This window comes from Neomonachus schauinslandi, chromosome 2 (assembly GCF_002201575.2).
Source record: "Neomonachus schauinslandi chromosome 2, ASM220157v2, whole genome shotgun sequence".
Lineage (NCBI taxonomy): Eukaryota > Metazoa > Chordata > Mammalia > Carnivora > Phocidae > Neomonachus > Neomonachus schauinslandi.
In genome coordinates, this window is record NC_058404.1 from 6,404,126 (window position 1) to 6,426,944 (window position 22,819).

General features: G+C 40.0%; 1 protein-coding gene across 1 annotated transcript in view; it reads left to right on the top strand.

Moving 5' to 3' along the window:
- The window catches only part of MCPH1 (microcephalin 1), a 250,386-nt gene that overhangs the window by 61,297 nt on the left and 166,270 nt on the right, over positions 1-22,819 (top strand). Inside the window, exon 8 of the mRNA XM_021694299.2 lies at positions 3,199-3,308. Within this exon, the coding sequence (XP_021549974.2) occupies positions 3,199-3,308 (110 nt within the window). The remainder of the gene's footprint in view (positions 1-3,198; positions 3,309-22,819) is intronic.

Genomic DNA, 22,819 nt, shown 5'->3' on the forward strand with positions numbered 1-22,819 from the left:
TATCATGAAGTTGGAATGACAATGAAGAGAGGGACAGGAGTCTAGGATTTTCAACCTTGACCCGTAGATGGCTGATAACATTCATCAGACAGGGACCAGGGGTGTGTTGTTTGAAATTTCTCTGCGACATTCAAGATAGAGGTCTGTTAGGTAGTTGGATATATCAAATCATACCCTTGCTGGGACACACCTCTTGGCAAGAGACATGGAGTTGGGACTGTTGAGTAGGGGATGACGTTATGGGACATGTTGAGACCACCCTTGGGATGTGAGAGGAGAGCTGATGACTACCTTGAGAAACTGTAGCACTTGAAGCAAACAGCAAGAGTCATCAGAGGTGGGCCAGTGGGAAGATGGAGAGGAAGTATTTGTTGCTGGGCTGTGGCAAGTAATCAAATCTGGCCGCTCTGTCCTACTAGCTTTTACAGTTACTTTGCATTTTCAGTTGCTTGTGGTTTACTGAAACATCCTTAAAGGAAGCATAGTAGCAAATTGCTGTAGATGAGTTTGCAAGATGCTGTTTTACATAACCACATAATTCAGGGGATTCCCAACTCACGATGATTCGACCTAATAATTTTTTGACTTTACTATGGTGCGGCAGCAATATGCGCTCAGTAGAAACTGTACTTGGAATTTTGAATTTGCATCTTTCCTGGGGCAGGTGATATGCGGTGTATACCCCGTGGATATGCAGTATAACGCTCTTTCCATACTTTCTTGTGATGCTGGGCAACAGCAGCAAGCCCTAGCTCCCAGGCCGCCACGCAATCATGACGGTTGATAACCGACACACTGACAACCATCCTTTCCTCATACAACCATTCTATTTGTCACTTTCGGTACAGTATTCGTTAAATTACATGAGAGAGTCAACACTTAATTATAAAATAGGCTGTGTGTTAGGTAACATTGACTAAATGTAGCCTCTCTTAAGTGTTCTGAGCACAGTTAACGTGGGCTAGGCTAAGCTATGATGCTCGGTAGGTTAGGTGCATTAAGCGCATTTTGACTTCCAATATTTTCAACTTCGAATGAATGCATTTACCTGGATGGACATAACTCATCTTAAGTTGAGGAACATCTGTACTCGTATCGTTTTGTGATTACATAATGTGAGAAAACATGAAGATGTCATTAGTAATATTAGTCTTAAGTTTTAAGAGGTTATGATACATTTTTTAGATCTTTATGTTTACAAAATGCTTCACAACCTATTCCCGGCTAGAACTGAGGCAGGTGGCTATGACAATCTTTTTCGACATGGACCCACTAGCAAGCAGGAAACTTACTCATGGTGCATTAACAGGAGTGCATTGGATTCCAAATTATATCTGTAGTCCTCTACTTTTCTTATTTTTCTGTACTCTTGCTTTGAGTAAACATTTAGATTTTTTTTAAATGAATGGTGGGTGTAATTAATATTTATTCTAATATTCTAATTACTTGAAATCTTAGATCTTAAAGATGAGAAACATTGTATCCATATCCTGCCCTAGAAATTAGAAGTTCTAAGCGTTTTCAAACAGTGACTGTGGAATGTAGTGGAAAGTAATGCATAGATAGATAAGATACTCTTACCTTCGAAATGAGTAAAAGAAGCTTAGCATAGGTGGATCTTAGAACAGACTATCAATTTCAGAATACATTTCCCGTAGCCCATCTCCTCAGTAAGGTCTGTGGTTAGCTTGCTGGGAGAGAAGTGGAATATACCTCAAATATTAAAGATCACCAAAGAGACAGTGGGGTCAGCGTGTGATTGGTTTGAGTACCTCCAAAACGGATTTAGTATTAGGGTTTAGTATAACGTCATTCAGAACCTGACCTTAACATACCTTTAGGGTCCAAGCTGCAAATAACAACAAGTAGCTTGAATTCAAGAAAATATTTAACCATTGTTGTGCATTTTGTTTTCACTTAACAGGAATCCTATTTTGTTTTTATTTTTTTAAGCTTTATTGGTATGTAATTGGTATACAAAAAAATTGCACACATTTCATGTAACAACTTAATGAGTTTGGACATAAACATCCCGTTTTTTGAAAGAAGAGTTAAGACTTTCAAATCAGGCCCTCCAAAATTAATCTTACCTCTTTTATTAGAGCATCCTATTTTATTTGAAGTATTCGCAAAGCAGTCGTTCTCATGTTGTATGATTTTTAGTTTCTGATGGCATGTAGTGTATTTTTGCCTTGTATTATATTCACTTTCAATGTCTACACTGTCTATTGGGTTGTAAACTCCCTAAGAGTAGGATCAGTGTTTGTGTATCTCTGCATCTCCAGTGGGTAACCCCTGATTATTAGACATTGTTGATAAAAGCATCAGTGACTGACTAGTTGGATGATGTTGATGGTGGGTTGTGTGGAGTGGCTCACCATCACTTTGATATGTCTAGGACATGAGTGTCCCCTAGGCTGCTGTTTGCCTTTTATGCATTATTCTGTTGAGACCATATACGTGGTGGCTGGTATTCTTAGTCTTCCTTCAAAATACCAACCAAGTCATATAATAGGCAAACTATTTTGGGAGGGAAGAGAGATGAGTAGCAGATTCAAAGCAGACATTTCATACTTCATTGTGGGTTACATAGGATTTCTATACTGTTCAGCATCTAATGAAAGCACATTTCACCTGACGAATGTCTTCTTTTTGGTTTGTATGTCTTCATGGCAAGATGCTGGTCGGAGGTGGAAATTTGTGGGGAATAGAATCATCTGTCACTTGTAGGTTGAAACCTAAAGCTTTGTACTGTACTGAAGACTGTTTTCTAGAGTAAATCTGACCCCAAAACTGAGATTACTTATTTCCTCTAACACAGAACTGCTGTCTCTGAGTTCGTTTTTGATCATTATGTAAAAATCTAAAAATTGGAGATGGAATAGTGCCTAAGTTTTGGGCATACATTTTCTTGCATTATCCACTGGACAAATGGGATACTGTAGAACTGGTTCATTGTCACCTGACAGGCAAAAATTGTTTCTGACCCTTGAGTTAAGTGAATTGCTGGGGACATTGTAGTGGAATAAACTCAAAGTTCTGAACGGATCTCCCAGAGCAAGTATGCAATGTATATTTAAAAGGACTAGTACTTTCATCTTACCAGTATGCATAAATTAATCTTTATTTTGCTTAAGTTTCATTAGTATTCAGTCCATGTAAAGTTCTAACTAATCTTCAAATCCTCTTGGATTTCAGGTGTTAAAAACGGACCAACGAGGCATGATGTTTTAGATGGCTCATTAGAAGCCTGTAAGGACCTCACCAGACCTCATGAAGAATCAAAGAAAAGAGGGAGAGCCCAAAAGGTTGGTGTGTGAAAATATTATTTTAAACTTTCCAATGCTACTCCATCATAATGTTCGACTCTGGGTTAATGTCACTTAAACTAGTCTGTCCAACTTGTATTTTATTTAAAAAATTAATTATGGGTGGATGTTGGGGAACTCTGACATGAAACTGAGAACATCGTCACATTCAGGACGGAGGGTTAATACTGGTAGAATGAGCTTTGCCACCGCTTTGCCAGTGCAGTTCTTGCTATAAAAACGCCAACAGCTTCTCTCAAGCAGAGGGTGTCTGTTGCGCCAACAATTGTTGTTTTATAATCTGAATAAACACTCACTGGGTAGGAGGGGAAGAACCCAAACCTTGTTCATTTGTGAGCTAATGAAGGTTTGACTTTAAGCCATCGGAGTGAAAGGTGCCCGTTGCTTTGTGCTTCAGCTCGTGAAGCTATAGCGCCTGCTCTCATCACGCAGCACACGTACGTGAATAATGTACGGAGGACTTGACATTTCTGATTCTTCTGCATCCGCCCTCATGGCTTAAATTTAAAATCAGCCACTCACTATCTTACGTCTCATTCATACAAGGCCGGGAAAGCATAATATAGTGAAACCTGATTTCCACACGGTGGGAAGACGGCCCTGATGAACAAGGAACAATCCGAAAGGAAGCAAGGATACCACATAGAGGGCACTGGGGCATCTCGGTCTTCAGCCAAACACGAGCAGCGGATCCTCTACCTGAGGAAGAGGAACAGGGACACCTTCCTTATGCTGGCAATGGTTAGAGACGTTTAAAATTAGATTCCATGAAAGTCTGTTATAAGTGGCAGCAACTTTGATTTCTTTACCGATGTATTCTGGGTTGTCTCAGAAAAAAAAAAAAAAAAAAAAAAACCCAAAAAAAAAAAAGGACTCCCCAAATGGAAAGAATCACCTGTCAGGTAGAGCAGTAGATCTGTAGGGAGAGAAATTGTCACAGTCCCCTCACATGTGAGTGGTGTAAGTGACACCAGGCAGCTGGGGTCCTGTGCTCCGGCTGTCGCGAGCATCCCTGCACCTGTCACAGCTTTCTGCACCTGCCCCTTTGTCGAAAGCCAGTGACCCTCTGGCTGCATTTATGTTTGCTTCCCTGTGTCCTCGTTTTCTTCCTAATTGCTGTATGGCCACTTCACCTCTTTCTTTTGGGAAGAAGCAAACACCTTTTGACATTTATTCGGCTGATGCACTATTGTTTATGCCCTGCTCCTTCTGAAGCACTCTGTGGCAGTCCATACACACCCCTACTTTAGACTGCCATGCTTTGTGATATTATGTACCCACTTCTCACCCTCCCATGGGTATTTTCTTAGGGTAACAGGTGTACCGACTCATCTCTTTCTTGATATTATGCCTGTATTTAAAAAAAAAAGACAGTGCCCAGTAAACACTGATTACTTATTACCATAAAAACCCTTCACCCTATCTGATCACAAAGCATGTGGTTTAACTTGGAAGTTAATATTTCAGACGTTTGACCTTGACTGGCTTCTGCCTGATGATCACCTTGAACTGGGTCTGTGGAAGAACATGGGTTAGAGACATGCATCCTGGATGGGAGCATTGCCCCTTCATTCTTAGGAAGCCTCTCGCCTTAAAGGGCCCCTAAAATGGGAGAACACCACCTGTGTGACTTACCCTTCCCAGCAGTATTGTATGCATCGGGTGATAAATGCTACATAAGTGGGGAGTGTAGGGTGGTATCACTGTCATGGATATTAATAAAACAAATAAGTGGTCAAAAGGGAAAAGAATACAGAATAATGTATACATGCCTTTAACTGACAGGCTCAGGAACAAAAATAGTTTAATAAATTTAGTTATGTCACTTGCTCATATTTGTTTTAACTTTTGTTTTGAAAGTATTTATTTTTTTACATTATTTTGGTCTTAATTGAAGAATAGTTGACACACACTGTTTATTTCCCTGAAACATTAGTTTCAGGTGTACAACATAGTGATTTGACAACTGTATGCGTTATGCTGTGCTCGCCACCCGAGTGTAGCTACCATCTGTCACCACACACGCTACCATTGACTATGTTCCCTGTGCTGTACCTTTCAACTACTGACTTATTCATCCTGTAACGGGAAGCCTGTATCTCCCACTCCCCTTCATCCAGTTTGCTCATCCTTCCACCCCCTTCCCCTTTTGCAGGCACCTGTTCTCTGTATTTATGGGTCTGTTTCTGCTTTTGTTTGTTTGTTCGATTAGTTTTCTTTTTTAGATTCCACATGTAAGTGAAATCATATGGTATTTGTCTCTCTCTGTCTGACTTATTTCACTTAGCATAACACCCTCCAGCTCTGTCCATGTCATTGCAAATGGCAAGATCTCATCCTTTTTTATGCCTGAGTAGTATTCCCTTGTTTATATATATATATATATATATATATATATATATATATATATATATACACTGTATCTTCTTTATACATTCATCTATCAGTGACAGTTGGGTTGCTTCCAAATCTTGGCTATCATAAATAATGCTGCAATAAACCCATGGGTGCATATATCTTTTTGAGTTAGTGTTTTTGTTTTCTTCAGGTAAATATGTAGGAGTGGGATTACTGGATCATACGGTATCTTTATTTTTAATTTTTTGAGGAGCCCGCCATACTGTTTTCCACAGTGACAGTCCCACCAACAGTGCACAAGGGTTCCTTTTTCTCTACATCTTTGCCAACACTTGTTATTTCTTTTTGATTCTAGTCCTTCTGACAGGTGTGAGGTGATATCTCATTGTGGCTAATCTGCATTTCCTTGATTATCAGTGATGTTGAGCATCTTTTCATGTGTCTGGTGGCCATCTGGATGTCTTCTTTGGAGAAATGTCTATTTTTATTTCTATTTTATTTTATTTTATTGAGAGAGAGAAATTGTGTGTGTGAGCAGGGGTTGGAAGTGTCAGAGGGAGACAGAGAGAGAGAGAGAATCCCAAGAGAGAGAATCCCACTGGGTATGGAGCCGATGTGGGGTTTGATCTCAGGACCCTGAGATCATGACCTGAGCTGAAACCAAGAGTCAGATGCTTAACTGACTGAGCCACACAGGCACGCTGCTAATGGCTTTTCAAATTTCTGTCCTTATGTATCTCCTCATATCATTCTGGATATTTTCTATTTATTTCTTTTCCATTCTGCCTTTCCCTCTTTATATGTCTGTTCTGATGGTAAACATAAATTTAGTTTTTACATTCCATTTATTGTATTTTTCAGTTCTCATAATTCTATTTGGATGTCTTTTTATCCTTTCCAGTCCTCTGCCAAAATTATTAATCTTGTCTTTCTTTGAGCACAATAAACACATTTATTTTGAAGTCTCTACCAGATAACTCCATTTTCTAGCTCCATTTAGTTTCTGTCTTTGTAATCTGTTCTTTCTCTTTGTTTTCAGTCATGTGTTCCTCTCATATGCCTGGTTATTTTTGATTTATCTTCATACCAGGAATTGAGATGATTTGAGGTCAGGCTTCTAACTCTGTGAGGCCAACTATCCCCTAGGGAAAATGGGCTTCCGATGCTGACTCACCTCTGAAGTTGTCCCCTTCTGTGATTCACTGTCTCATCAGCTCATCTGTACCTTCAGATAGCTGGTGTTTGCTTGTTTGCTTGTATCTTGTCACCTCTGAAGGTGTCCCCTTCTGTGATTCACTGTCTCATCAGCTCATCTGTACCTTCAGATAGCTGGTGTTTGCTTGTTTGCTTGTATCTTGTCAGCTTTACTGATTATTCACAGTGGGGAGGTTGTTCTGAACTACTCAGTCTACCATTCCTGGAAATAATGAGTGAATTTTAACAGCCATTAAAAAACAAAACAAAAAAAAAGCAACCAAGGTGGACACAGAATAAATCCTTCTCTGAGAACAGAGCAGTGAGAAACTAAGTCAATGGCAAGGATTTTTAAGATGAACATTCAAGTTACTGTTTGCAAGACACAGTAAAACATCTCTTGAATACTGATAACAAAAAGAATTCAATAAAGATTTATAGAATCTCAGAACAATAACTACCATTGGAGGTTTTTTGGTTTAGTACCCATTTTTATTGGGAAAAGTCAATTTGTAAATCAGTGGGAAACTATCTTTTTTAGAATTCTTACTTTAAATACATGTTTATAAATTCATTGAACCTCTTTTATTTTGAGATCCAGTTAGGCAATTTCATGACTTCTATAATCGTATAATATGTACATTAATGACAAGGAGACATATTTCTCCCGTCTTTTCAGAGGGAGAAATATAACATGTTATGAGCAATTTGAACCTGTTTTCTGTTGCTTGCTTAATATTGTCAGACAAAGAGTCTGAAGAAGCTATATATAAGATGAATCCTAGTCCTATGGTAAACATATATGAAAATTCTTTTTCTCCAAAGCTTTTTTCGTTTATTCTACTACTTCTGTCATTTTTGTTGTTGTTCAAAATATTATTATCCTCAGCAAAATTTTTCTTTTAAGGTAAATCATCCCCTTGGATGGCTTTTCACAAGTGGCTGTGTTATAAAACCACATTTGGGAGCCACTTCTGCCAAGCGAGGGTGTCCCATTAGAGAACAAGCTGTGGGTCAGAGCCCAGAAACGTTTTAGCTGCCTTTCATTAGCGTGGAGGCTTAGAGGGAAACGAAGGCCCCAGTACCTCATAATATACGAGTATACTTATTTTGACAGTGGTTAAAAAAAAAGATGAGGAAGAAAAAGAGAGAAAGAAAAGACCCTGCATACCAGATCACAAATGCTTTAATTTCTACACGTTTCTTAGATAGAGGACAAATGATGAGTAATAGCTTGCATATGTTCCAATAATTGCTTATTCTTACATTTCTACCAGGGTAAGAGCCCCTAAGGACACAGACTATGTCCTATTCCTCTTATAGTACTGAGTACCACACACAAAAGAGGTGTTCAGTAAGTATTTGCTGAGTCAATAAGGGATGCATTTCCCTTCTGATTTTTGAGTGAACATGCTATACCATTTCTGGTGCTTTAGCCATCACACAATGTCATAATCATCTTAATGTCCCTCATTTGTTTTCGAGTAGTCTTCCTAAACTTGTAAAATAGTCTTGTATCATGAAAGCAGGAAGGTTTTGCACTATAGTATGTTTTTCCTAAAAGCGTTGATTCCTGAGCCAGACCTGTGTTCAGATCCCAGCTCTGCTCCGTTATTGGTTCTATCACATTGAATTAGTTACTTAGTATTTCTTTGTCTCTGCTTCCTCATACATAAAACAGGCATAATAATAGTGCCAATCTCAGAAGTTTTATGCTAATTAAATGTATTGAAATACGCAGTGTTAACGACGGTATCTGATCTATAGAGGCACTAAATAAATGTTAGCTAGTTTTTCCAGCACAAGTGTGGGTGACAGGGATGCCCACATATTGACTGTCCCTTGTTCTGCAGCTATGACTCACGGTTGGCCCGGTGGGTCTCTGTCACTGTCCTTGCTCACTTTCCTACTCCCCAGAGGCTGCCATGTGTCTTTAATTAAAATGGCCTTCCAAATTCCGGGATGTTCCAAACGATGTCTCTTCCTGGATTTATTGACCACAGTCATGCCTGGGCCAAAATAGGATCTCTGGGCATAGGGGGAAGGAGATTTGGGCTTTTTTTTTTTTTTTTAAACCTTCCGCACATGGCTCTGAAATGATGGCCAACTGTGCTGGTGAGAAGCTCTGTTAGATAGGGCTGCATCTCTTTGAGGCCTTAGTGGGGAATTGTCCCCTGTCACCTCACCCAGGGAGCAGAAGGCGTGGGTTTTGTAGTCAGTGATTTGTGTTTTGGTGATTTGCTTCCTCAGAGTTATAAACAAATACTTCATTTTTTGTTTTTTGTTTTTTCCCTAATATCATTAGAACCATCTGAAAATAACCCAGATCTACTAATGGACCTATGGAAGCTCTATGTAACGTGCTAATTGTTACCACCTAGAGCTGCCATTCTTGAGCACTATGACCTCTTTTTAGATTGAGTCTTCTATTTAAATTGAGTCTTCTATTTTGCCGTCACACGGAGGTGCTGGCTAGAATGTTTCAGAGAGTTCTGATCGTGCCTTTAGCGTGGAGGCGGTAGAGAGGGAACCGTAGCTCATTGGCTTCTCTCAAGAAGGAAGCTTGCAGTGGAGGAAGCTAGAGGATGGAATGAAGAGAGGAGAGTCTGTCTAGGGACAGGGATGAAGAGAGCTGGAGGGACGTAGAAGCCTTCCTGAATAGAGAAAATGGGCTGTGTGAGCCACTTTTTTTGAAAACAGGTTATTTTCCCTAATAGCGTCTCTCCTCTGAGAGGCCCCTGAGTGAGCACTTCACTGCTCTACTGGAGACTCTGATATTTTATGAATGTACTTCTACCATTTGCAGTAATTCCAGGACTTTGGCTGTTTGCCACTAGATAGTGGACTTGGCTGGAAGCATATAATCTTGTAGCTTGTTTTGTTTTTAAGTGTAACTTTCAAGTTGAAATAGCAGTGACTCATCCAAATGACAGGTGATATTTATTTTGTTTCTTGAAAATTCAGCATGAGTATGTTGTTATTGCTCGCTTAGGGGAATTGCCACACTTCCTCGAGGATGACACCCTTTATAAATGTCCCCGTAAATAATTACCCATTGTTCAGACCTGTTGTATGCAGTCAGATAGGCACTCATCCCCTGTGTAGGGCTTTTGAGTGCAGATCATTTGATAGGTGAGCTTACAAAGATTGAAGGTGCCCTTGATTTCTAACGGGTGTTTAGATGATGACCTGTAGTTGCTTTGACAAATTGCTTTTGGCAATGTGTACCAGAGTTGCCGGTGACGGGAATGTGCTCGTTATGACAGGTGTTGCGTCCCCCGGCAGATGTTACTTTGCGAAGCTGTCTGAAAACCAGCTGCCTCTCTGTGGTGTAACAATGCTTTGGACTCCCACTAGTGTGTTATTTTTTTTTTCTTGTTATATGAGAAAAAAATATTTATATGAGAAACATCCAAAAAGAATCTTCAAAGAGCACCACCCTCTCTTTACTGTGTTTTCTGTGTTCAGTACAGAATAATGGATTTTGCATGCATTATAAAACGTGTGCTTCGTTTTGGATTGGAAGTGTGGAAATGAGGGACAGTCAGGATGGCTCTGAACCACGTTCTCTTGTGCCACCGGTGGTCGCCACGGGCCACGAAAAGGTAGAGGCCCGCGCGGTGCTTTCCCCACCCGGGGATGTCTGTGAGGCCCCTCGTGGGGAGACTCGAAGCAATGTGTTCAGGAGCTGCTGGTAGGCTCCCGATGCGCCAGGCAGGCAAGCGATGAGCATTCCAGGTGTAAACAGCTCGGGCTGCTGGTTTCTAAGGCAGGGCTTGCTAAATGATAGTAAACCATGGTAACCAGGTTTAGAAAAATCAAATTAATCTCTTTCAGATATGCAGAAACTCAAACGAAATGATTTGCTGAAGTAGCAAATCTCAGTCTTTACATAAAAAAAAAAAAGTCAATCAAACGGACTCTTTGTGAGTAAAGGACGCGGCCGATCAGTCAAAGATACACAACCCTGTGTCTCCCCAGTGAAAATGCTTACTCTGTGCTGGGCAGTCAGCGTGAAGGGACATGTGCGTGCCTCCGTGTTAGTCCCCATCCCACCACCTCACGGCCCCCACCTCCCCCCGCATCCACTCGATGTTCAGACGATTAGTCCAGGCTCATCATGGTTAGTTACTCTGTTCCTCTCACCAGGAATTAGTTTGGGAATATGACTCACTTCTGCCCAATGAGATGCGAAGGGAAGTCTTACTGGGAGGTTTCTGGAAAAAGAGTTTTCTCACTCGAGATAGCCCTGGGAAGAAATGCTCTCCTGCTCCTCAGAGCTTTGTTATGGCTGGATGTATCTCCTGGAAATGCCTCAGCCTCAGGATGAAGCCAAAGAGCGAACCAAAGAAAGGAAGCGGGGTGGGGGTGGGGGGAGGCCTGCAAATCTTACGGCCTATTTCCACTGACATCAGAGACATGTGTGAACAAGGGACAAGTTGTCTCATGTGTCGTCCTCCTAAGATGGGATAGATCATACACACAGAGAGATGCATAGCTGTGTACACTCGTCCAAAAGGCTGGGTGTCACCATAAATGTGGCTGGCTGTTCCAAGCAGGTTTTTCTTGTCTTCTCCTGGGGAACAGTAACCCCCTCCAATGATAAGATATTTATTACTGCTCCTTTTGGGAGGTCTATTCACGTCTTCTTACTCATTTTTAAAGGTATTCCTTTCCAAATAATATTAGGGCTGTAAATTATTGGATATTAATCCAGGATACTTTAGTAGCTTTAAAAAAGAAGTAAAAAAACACCGTTATGGAGAAGGAAAGGGGTTAACTACAAGTGTGACAGAAAACCACAACTCAAAACCAATGAGGCATTATTATGGCCTTTGTTGAAAAAATAAAATATGAGGCATTTCAAATAGATTCTGGCATATGCTTTTGTGGCTTTTGGATGTGAGTTAAGATTTAGTTAATGTATCAGTGATGAGTCTGTGAAAGTACAGAATAGAATATAGAATGGCTTTCAAACAGCAGTGACTCGGTCTGGAGCAGTTCTTACTCTGGTTTCATTATCAGTGATTTTCAATTTTGAAAACTTTTTTTTTTTTTTTGAAGGTAAGCGGTTTTATTTTTCTGCATAAACCTGGGTGGCTCAGTTGGTTGGGCGACTGCCTTCGGCTCAGGTCCTGATCCTGGAGTCCCTGGATCAAGTCCCGCATCGGGCTCCCTGCTCGGCAGGGAGTCTGCTTCTCCCTCTGGCCCTCCCCCCTCTCGTGCTCTCTCTCTCTCTCTTTCTCTCTCAAATTAAAAAAAAAAAAAAAAAGTCTTCCACTTTTTACTTTTAAATAAATCCATTGGCTATAATCTAATTCTGCTCATTTAATAAAAGGCACTGAGATCTTTCCCAACATTGATTAGGTTATGGCTTTTTTCTTTAATTTTCTTTTCGTTTTTGTTTTTGATTTTTTTTTTTTTTTTTTACCGTGTCATTCCAGTTTTTTGGGTGAGGATTTAACAAAATGCAACACAATTCCTGGGACACTAGGAATCAGAGACAGTTGAGGAGGGTTGGAGTTTGTGGTGTGACCCCTGTGGGTCAAGGGTAGAGGCGTGTGTGTTTGATTCTGAATAATAGCTCTAGTCTGGAAATCCCATGGATTTGCCTGTGTTCCCCCACATTTATCCCATTTGCTTTCTAAGGGCCTGATTTGGTCAGTGTGAAAGGAGCTTCTGCCCTTCACTGAGACTTAAGTGATTTGAGCAAGTTTCTTTGCAAGGTCACACCAAAGGGTTCAGGCTCAGAAGCCCAGTGACTGTCTCTGCAGGTGATGGTGCCTGACCAGGACCAGCCCTCCACTCCCCTGCCCTCCCTTATGTCCTTTAGCTCACCTTCTCCCATCACATACCCTGGGGACTCCCAGGTTCAGCCGGCGAGAGAGCCCCTGCGAGCTGTCCTTCCAACACATTCCGTTCTTCTTTAAGTACTACTTCTTTTTCGAGAATATGAAGGTGTTCTACACTCATATTTGCTTTCCCTGCCCTGGCCCCGTTTCTCCGTTGAGTGGAGAACGGACTGTGTAAACACAAGGTCTGGCATTCGGCATCTTCATCTGTGGGGGCTGCTATAACAGAACACCCTAGACTGGGTGCCGTGTAAACAACAGACATTTATTTCTCACAGTTCTGCAGGCTGGAAGGCCGGAATCAAGGTCCGGCAGATTCGGCGTCTGGTGAGAACCCGCTTCCTGGTTCGTCCCCCGTGTCCTCACATGGCCCAAGGGGCAGGGTTGCTCCCTGGGGACTCTTGTGTGGGCACGGATCCCACACATAAGGGCTCCACCCTCACGACCTCCTCGCCTCCCTAAGGCCCCACCTCCAAATGCCATCACACTGGGGGGAAGAGTTTCTCCATATGGAGTTTGGGGACACATTCACTCAGGAACAGTGTCCTCATTGTGTTTAGAGCGTCACTGCCTCCCAGAGCCAGGTGATGTGTATATATGTGGACTCAAAGGGGGTTTTAGTTTTAGATATTAAGTTTGCTGGATAAAGCATCCCAGTAAGTGAGGTGATACGTGTGTATTACTTTTTTTTTTTTTTTTAACAAATTGGGTATTGATGAATACCTTGGTTGTACATTTTCTCTATACTTGTTCTTTTTTTTTTTACTATAAAAATTAATCTTTTCCAATATGTAAGTATTCAGAGTTGGTACTGGTGCATTACTGATCACTATTACTGTGTTATTTGAGAGTATTTAGAAAGGGATTATATTTTTTAGAAATATGAAGTCTCTGTGATCCTCCTAATGGAAAACAAATTTCACATAAGGAAAAAAGATATAAGGGAGGACAGTTAAGTTATGAAAAGATTAATAAAAGAAAATTAAAGATTTTTTGCCCCATTTTTCTGCAGTGAACCCAGCATTAGACCATAGAATTTATCATCAGATTAAAAAAGGGTTATCAGCAGTACAAAGCATACATCTAGGGAGCTGCGTATTTAAGAAACCTGCATTTTCTTGGATCCAGAGTGAGTGTTTCTTAAGACACTTTAAATGATGTGGCTTCTAGGGATTTAGAGAATAGAATATCCTCAGGAAGCAATTTGAGGACATTTTCCAAAATTTATCTCTTGTCATATTTGATTTGCTCTCTTTTATTTTTGCTATATTAAAGGTTCATGTAAACATCTGATTCTGGTAGTGCCCTTGTAGGTATGTGAGCTACATTACTAGTATACAGAATCAATAATCTTGGCAGATGTGCTGATTATTTCGTTTTACTCCCTTTTTAGGAGATGTTTCACTGTTTACTTATGAAATCGCACCTAAACCCAAAACCCATTTCAAAGAATGTTTAACTTTTTAAAAGTGTTTTTGTCACTAGTAAAACAGGTACGTTTGTTTAATTTGACCTACCCTTGATAATACTAAAGGAAAACCCATCAGACTGTTTCCTAAATGCTTATATTTTCTTCCACCACTCACTGCTTTAGAACTTGCAGAAAATGCTTTTGCTGAAATTAAAATGCAGTGTTTTATATTTGTGATTTTTTTTCTCACTGTTCAGTAGATTATTTCACAGGATTGCCTTTCAGTGTTTGTTTTGATTGCTCTTCGGTGCTGTGTAGCTGTATTTGGACAAGTGCTTCTCCTTTTTAAGGAACAGAGCCCTATAGTTGTTTTTTCTCTCTCTGTAATAGGCATTCTATAATTGATACCCTTGAATGTGTGAGTAGATGTGAGTAGTGGAAGAGTGGGAAAGTTTAGTTGTATATTAACATATCGCAAATAATAAGATAAAGATTTCAACTTTTCTTCAGTCTGTCCATATAGTTTTATCGTACTTTTTTTCATTGCTGAGATCTTCATACTTATAACTAGAATGTTAAGATACATGCTTTACGCTCATGTTTATTCTCATGTCTGATGAATGCAGTTAAACCTATGACCTCCACCCTCTCTCATCCAGGCTGTTTTTTTTTTTTTTTTTTTTTTTGCAATACCTTATTATTGTATCTTTTGACCTTATGTCCTATCTTTTCACAATTCTCCCCGAAATGTATCCTCTTTGCTCTCTTAAGGAAGCTTTTATAAATTGAACTCATGACTGACATCTTGTTGAATCTGTACAAATGACTCTCAGATTCTCCACGGACCCACTAATTTCACGAATATTTTTTTGCGTTGTTTGTTCATCCTGTCTAGGATATCTGTCCTACCCTATCTGCCAAACTCCTTTTCCTTCTCAAAGTCTTAGCTTGGTCACATTTTTCTTTAGATTTTCCCCCTCCAGAACAGGATTCTTTTTTTATCGTATCCCTAGCCTCTGGTTTTGTGCTTGATAAATTGTTCTGGCTCATTTAGTATTTAAAGTTTAAATGAGTATTTAGTATCTTATATTATTTTTTCTTAGGAATTGGATGATTCTGCTTCCATTTATTATTCGAGGATTTCTCATCTTTTCATCACTTTTTATTCAAAACTGACCAAAGAGGGTAAACTTGACATTTGAAATTAAAACTTCAGTAGATCTAATGAGATTATTGCTCCTTGAGTAACCATAACCTTTATCCAAACTCTGTTCCCATGAGTTTAAAAAAAAAAAAAGTGTTTAGAAGATATGAAAGACAACATGTACTAGGCAGTTAAGGAGATGATTTTATTCAGAGTGTTATAATACAGAAATCCTTGCTTAATGAGGAGTGCTCAGACCAAAGGCAAAAGCTGGGGTTTCATAGTCAGGTAAGCAAGGGAGTCATTAGGGAGTCTTTGGGAACCAAGAATAAGGATGAAGACAGTCTTATCTGAGTCATGAAGGAAAAAGGTGGTGATGGGTCTTTTCTTGGATTTTTGGGGAGCAAAGTGGTCCTTTAGGGTTAGCCTTTTCTTCAAACACAGGGGGAGGACCAGCCCTGTTTTCCAGGAGCTCAGAGCTTGACGTTCATGTTGCTGGTCTTACCATCTGTTCAAAGTGAATATCATTCCTCCCTGAACAACTGAGAGGCAATTATAACCTTGGAGGCAAACTAGAGTCTAAAAATGAGTCTCCTGAGGACGCTTGCTGGTGTTGGTTCTGTCTGTTGAGAGGTGATGACAAAGGTCAGTTGTTTTAGCATCCTGGAGATCAGGCATCTTAAACTAAGGATCCCTAAAATGAAAAGGAATGGCAGAAATTTATATAGAAGGTTATATTCTAGTCTAGAGTCAGGAGCTGAGCCCTGAAGGGAACCAGTCCAGTGGGTCCCAGAGGTTGGTGGAGATCATCTTTCAGTTTTACAGCATGGCTTATTGTCTTGACGGTCTCGAGCCAGGTGTGGTTACCTGTCCTTAAAGGCATGCGTAACCTGAGCCTTGTGCCACACTTTTTCGTGGCCTGTACAGAGAGGATCTTGCTCATGTGTGGTCACACAGGCTTCAGTGCTCGGGGTTTCTTCAAACCTGGACAGAAGGGTCAGTTTCAAGGTCACTGGAGTCCAGACACAGATCGGGGCAGTCAGGTGCTAGTTCTTTGTGATGCCGAATCAGGTGGGGAAAAATATGGAACATGAGTTTGAGAAGTTGTAGCCAGATATTTTAGGAAGCCAGATGAATTGGAAATTTGGTAGGGATTGATAATTTGGGCAAGGCAACAGGAATGGAGCCAATATGCAAGTAGGGATGGAAACTGGTTTTTCTGTAGGGGAGAAGGAAGTCAAGTGAATCTCTACCGGAGAAAATGGGAGTTTTCACATCCGTCAGTTCCCTGCAGCATACAAAGAGGTGCAAAATAACTCAGACAGTGAACATGGCCAGGATCTGATATCCTGGAATGGTGTAGTGTAAACAATGCATAGTTTCCCACAGAGACACAATTTTTTTTTTTTTCCCATAGTCCCTCCTCTAATAATCAAAGAGAGATTATTTATGATCACAAAATAAGACTGGTCTCATTAGATTTATTTACATAGGTGTAGCAAGAATAGTTTACAGGAAGTTTTCATAAGGAATCTTAGATTGTACATTTAAAAGCCTCTTGGGACTAGGAAGCCAAGCCAAGAGCTTGATGTCAGATTTCACCTTCAGTATCTACACATTTGCATAAATTCTTTTCTGCTGAGGTCTCCAGCATATCCTCTAGTTCTTGGGCCCCTACAAAATGATCTTTCTTGTTCATCTATAAGTTGGGAACCCTGGTAGGCGGGTACCAGGCTTGTTTTCCCAAGAGGGCTTGGGCAAGCATTGGTGCCATGAAGTCTGCCTTAGTTCCTTGAAAGGGTCTGGTCGTTGTTGATTAAGTGAATATTATTCTCAAATACGATCTTGCAGCCAAGGCCATGGTTACTTCACCAGTTTTTTCAGTTATGCCCTGGTAACAAGGAAGACAGATTCTTTTTGAACCTAGGCAAATAATTATATTGCCCTGAAAGCAAGAACACTAAATAATATTGAGTTTCCAAATTCTGGAGGGGTTGGGCGGGGAGACTCAGATACCATTTCTAAATATGTCCTTTGTTTTTGAAAAAGCTTCATCTACCAAATTGTTTTAAGATACAACATAAGAAGAACAAGGACTTCCTTATTTTCAGAAAGTAGAACATTAAAATATTCCAAATAAAAGCCACAGTCCTTCCTCAGTAGTTCAATTAGGCCTATGCAATTAATTCTCACTTTGCTTGATCTTGGGTTATAGTAGTGTCATGAGTCTATCTGCTTCTCCACTAGAATTCCGGAAATCCTGACCGAGTCCCCAGGTGGGGTCTCAGCATTGTTTAAATGATGCCATCAGGTCACTGTACCTGAACTGTTTGGCATAGCCCTTTTCCATGGGCTTTTAAAGAGGGTCTTTCTTTTGAAGACAAGTCACTCTGGCCTATAGGTGATTGCAAATGCTGGTCAGGAAGCATCACAGTGAAATAAGGACCTGTAGGTGACAAAGGTTCTAGATGGCTGTGGCCAATGTATTACTGATAACTCTGATAACTCTCAAAAGTGAGAGGTCTGACGAGAGTAGAATAATGCAGCTGATGGGGAACATTGTTGTTGTATGAAAACAAAGGCAACCAGAAACGCTAGAGTCAACATCTAGAAGCATAATCATTAGCACTGTTTTCAAAGAAAAGTGAATATTACACGTAATTATAAAAATGGAAGAACATAATCTATATAGAAAAAAGTCTTCAGGTATAACAAATAACCCTAGATATAATATACATGTATATCCTGAACATGGACTCAGAGTAGACCAAGACTATATCAAGATTGTGAAATCAAGAGATTCTATGAGTCTAGAGTAGGACCTAACTAGGTCCTGTGTGTATTAACACACTAGGATCTGTGTGTTAATAACATTTTACTCACACAAATTTAGCTTGAGGATGACTGCGGTTTCTGATTTGATAACTCTACCCATACAATTCATCAATAGTAACATAATCACATTGACCTAATTATTTCTAACATCTCTCTTTTCATATGGTGTAAGAAAAAAATCTTTGTGATTTTCCAGGTGTCTCTGGGAAATCTCAAAGACAGCTTTAGGGATCTGAATGTGGGATGGCAAAATATCAAAAGTTGTCAGGAAATTTCGAGCACTTGATTAAGAGAGGGTCATAGGTTACTTAGGAACAATACTTGATTATTTCCTAAATCAAAGTGACAAGAAAAGATTTTACAAGTAAACATAGAGATAATATAGCTTTAAAATGCCTTACCTGTTTCTTTCTTTTTTTTTTTTTTATTTATCTGAGAGAGAATGGGAGACAGAGAGCATGAGAGGGGGAGGGTCAGAGGGAGAAGCAGACTCCCCGCCGAGCAGGGAGCCCGATGCGGGACTCGATTCCGGGACTCCAGGATCATGACCTGAGCCGAAGGCAGTGGCTTAACCAACTGAGCCACCCAGGCGCCCCTCCTCCAGGCATTTTATTTTAAAGATTTTATTTATTTATTTGAGAGAGAGAATGAGATAGAGTGAGCATGAGAGGGGGGAGGGTCAGAGGGAGAAGCAGACTCCCCGCTGAGCAGGGAGTCCGATGCGGGACTCGATCCCGGGACTCCAGGATCATGACCCGAGCCGAAGGCAGTTGCTTAACCAACTGAGCCACCCAGGCGCCCCGCCTTACCTGTTTCTTAAATTACTAGATTTCTTAAGTAGTCAAGGAAGCAGTAAAGTCAACATAAACCATAGGAGGTTATTCTGGTAAAACACAGAACCTTCGTTATCTAAACAAGTTACACAGAAAAATGAATGAATGAATGAATGAATGACACTTTACATTTTAGATGAAAGCAGTTAGCAGTAAACCAAGGAAATGAACCTGTCAATACTTTGCTAATAAGGTTTTTGCGCATGTCGTAGATTTTCAAACTCAAACATTATAAACCAAGACAAAGTTCATTCCACGTTTTGTCTTTTATGATGCCCTTTCGTGTTCTGAAACAGTCTGACACTTTAGGACCAATCTCAGGGGTTCTGCAGGGTCAGAAATAATTTCATAATATTAGTAAGATATTAACATGCAGTGGGTTTATGGTTGGCTATCCCCAAGTGGACCTAGGTTGATAGTTATTAAAAACACATAAAGAAAGCTTTTTGGGGTTTCGACAAGCTGGAAGAGTGCAGTTGGGTTCAGAAACTAAAAATCTGCCCCTTCAGGATAGAGCTATTCTTGTTCTTTAAAAATAGAAGTATGTGCACGGTTGTATTTCTTTCAAAGTATTGCTACTAAGTATATGCTTAGTTAGAATTTCTGTATTCTGTCTTACTAAGCAGTGATTAATGAATATCCATTAATTAATTCAGTTTAGCATTAGATGAAGGTTTTAAGTCACCTAAATATCTTGGAAATTATCTTAAAGATTTCATAATGTAAAATACAGTTGCTGTTAAAGTAAAATTTGTCAAAAAATGATTCAATTTAGTTAAATACAAATTTACATTTTTCATAATCTTAAACATTAAGTAGAAGTAATGCTTACTTATTCAATCAGTAAGCCTGTGTAAGATTAGATATACAGGAAGAATAAAAATGTACTATTTTATTGTACTTATATCTGATAACTCAGAGAAGAGATAGGTGTTTTTAATAAACCAAAAATATTCAGCTAACTTGAATTTTTAAAACATTTTGGTTTCTATGAGAATAGTTTTTTTTTTTTTTTGAATGTTGAAAATACTGGGAGTTCATTTTCCTTAATTTCTGGGGATTTTAGGAATATTCAATTTATAGGTCCTTCTTTCTAAGCCGATTACAATAAAACTTTAAGAAATTCTACAATCTCATTTGGTAACATCTCATGATGTGCTTATTTGGTAACATCTCATGATGTGCTGTGAATTGCAGGCATATATGCATAGAGACAGAGCTTGTAATTTCAATTTTAGAATTTTACTTGTGGCTCAAGCATAAACATGGTAATACAAAACTCAGTCTGGATATCTACTTGGTGGCATGAAATACTTAACAGTCTTGAGCTCAAACTAGAAAAATAAACAGAAAAAACTAAAAAGGCAGATTCTTTATTATTTTCCACACAACAAAGAAAAGATCTCTATAAACCATCATCCCCTTTACAGATCATAAAACCAAAGGAAGCTGGTTCCTTTATGGTTCCATAAAACCAGAAATCAAGTAAATACTCAAAAAGAATCAAAACCAAGTTCTTGCCATGGTATTAGTGGACAAGAGTCTGGAGCACAGAATCAGGAGCTGGACTCAATGTTGGGCCCATATATCACCAGTCAGGAATGGTGCTCGGGGACCATGAAGAAGCAGGAATAATCCCATCTGAGCCACACACCAAAACTGTGAAAAAATGCACAAGACAATTAAGATTTTTGTATGCAGACTGTTGTTGTAGGGGCTATCTTCATTAGTGAGGAATGTCTCAAAGAATAGGAAGGAGCCCAGGGCTTTACAGAGGCAGGTAGACTAGGGTGTCATTAGCAAGTCTTAGGGTAATTGTGATGAGGATGGAGATGGTCTTACCTGAGTCACTGAGGAAGGGTGGCCGTGCATCCTGTTAAAAAACAAAATTCAACTGAGTAAATTTGAAGATCTGATGGGCTTTCATGAATCCAGCAGCATGGCATCTAGCAGGAAGAGGGAAGCCACCTGGGAGTTGTACAAAATGGAAAGTTTTTATAGGAAGGAGTCTAGGGCAAAGAAGTTATTAGCATAAGAAAAGAAAGGATTGTTTCAGGCAAGGTCACCTTCCCTTAATGGGAAGGGCAGGGGGTCTTATGCACAGGACCTCACCTTCCTGTGGGGGATTGAGGAGGCTCCTGTGGCAGATTACCTCAGTGATCCTGATCAGAAAACTCCTGACTGATGGTTAAGACTGCATTTCTGGGGGAGGTTGAAACTGCACTTAGGTTAGGGATTAACGTGGTTTGGTGCCTTGGCCAGGCTCAAGTGATGCCATTTGGGTCTGTGGTTTTAACAGTCCTGTCTTGCAGCATGAGAGAGAAGGGTGGTCCTTTCAGTTACACTTTCCTCAGAACACAAAGGGTGGGAAGCTTTTTTAACTTGTGCTCTATGATCTGGGGCAGAGGGCACAGGTGAAGTTCAAGTTGTTGTGGAGAATCAACTTTTATTTATTTATTTGTTTAAAGATTTTATTTATTTATTTGAGAGAATATGAGAGAGAGAGAACACCTGAGAGGGGATAGGGTCAGAGGACGAAGCAGACTCCCTGCCAAGCAGGGAGCCCGATGCGGGACTCGATCCCGGGACTCCAGGATCATGACCTGAGCCGAAGGCAGTCGCTTAACCAACTGAGCCACCCAGGCGCCCGAGAATCAACTTTTAATAGAATAAGGACACATCTTACAGGACGGGTAAATCCAGGTCTCAGTTGTAAAGAGCTGTTTAAATTTTCAACACTGAATGTGGTTGGTTCTAATAAATGTTAGCTGGTCTTTTTTAGTCTTTTCCAATGACGGTAAACAAGGCTTACTGATTCTCATTAGATTTGTACACTCTGTGTATCACCTTACACACAGATTTCACTGGGAGGAGAATGGTGCTGGAGGAGCATCAGGTTACCATCATTAGAGAGAATAAAGTGGCCGTATTTTCCCCCTGCCTTTATTACCATCGGTGAAATGTGACACACAGCAAAGGTTACATAAATAAAGGACTAAGTTAAGAAATGGTTTGTATTCTCATGAAATTACATACTGTGAAGTTATAATTTACAAAACTGCTAGCATTAATATTTACTTTCAACAGAATTATTAATCGTGTAGCACTCCGGGAGTAATTCATTATCTCCTTTCTTAGATGAGACCCATGAGATAAGGACAGGCCAAGTGCCCTGTCAAATATGGAGACACTGACAAGTGGGCTGCAGAAAGATCTCGTTCTGGGTCTGCTCGCAGCCGATTGCATTTCTTGTACTTTATTCTTTTTGCACAGTTGATTCTTATATTTTGTGGATTTTCCAGTAGTGATAGCCTTCTACGACGATGAACAATACATTGACTTTCATATATAGAAATTTTATTCAACTCCAGAGAACATGCTGAACGCTGGTGTGCTGCATGAAGGGCCGTTGTAGGGCCTTGACCTGAGTTGTTTTTGCGTTAGTGGTCCTGTGCCTTGCCAATTAAAAGATACGTACCAGAATTGCATTTTTAAATGTGTATTAGAAGCATTTTTAAGCAGAGAAAGGGTAAAAGAATTGTACAGTGAGTACTTTTTTAAGAGGGCGGCGATCATGACTTTCTTACTAATAAAAAAACTAGTGTTATTTAGCTCATGTCTTAAGGAAGGAACCAGAAAGCTGTTGTTCAAAGGAGAGCCCAGTGAGTATACACACTGACAGACCGTTAAGAATGCCAAAATGCCTTTGCTTTCTAGGTGCAAAACTGGCCTTTTCCACACTGGAAGGGAAGTCCATGGGACCCCCACCAGGCTGATTTAACAGGTCAACATACAAAAATGATATGACGCAGTACCAGCCTTCTCTGACAGGGTTGTCTGCAGCTCAAAGACAATGAAGAACA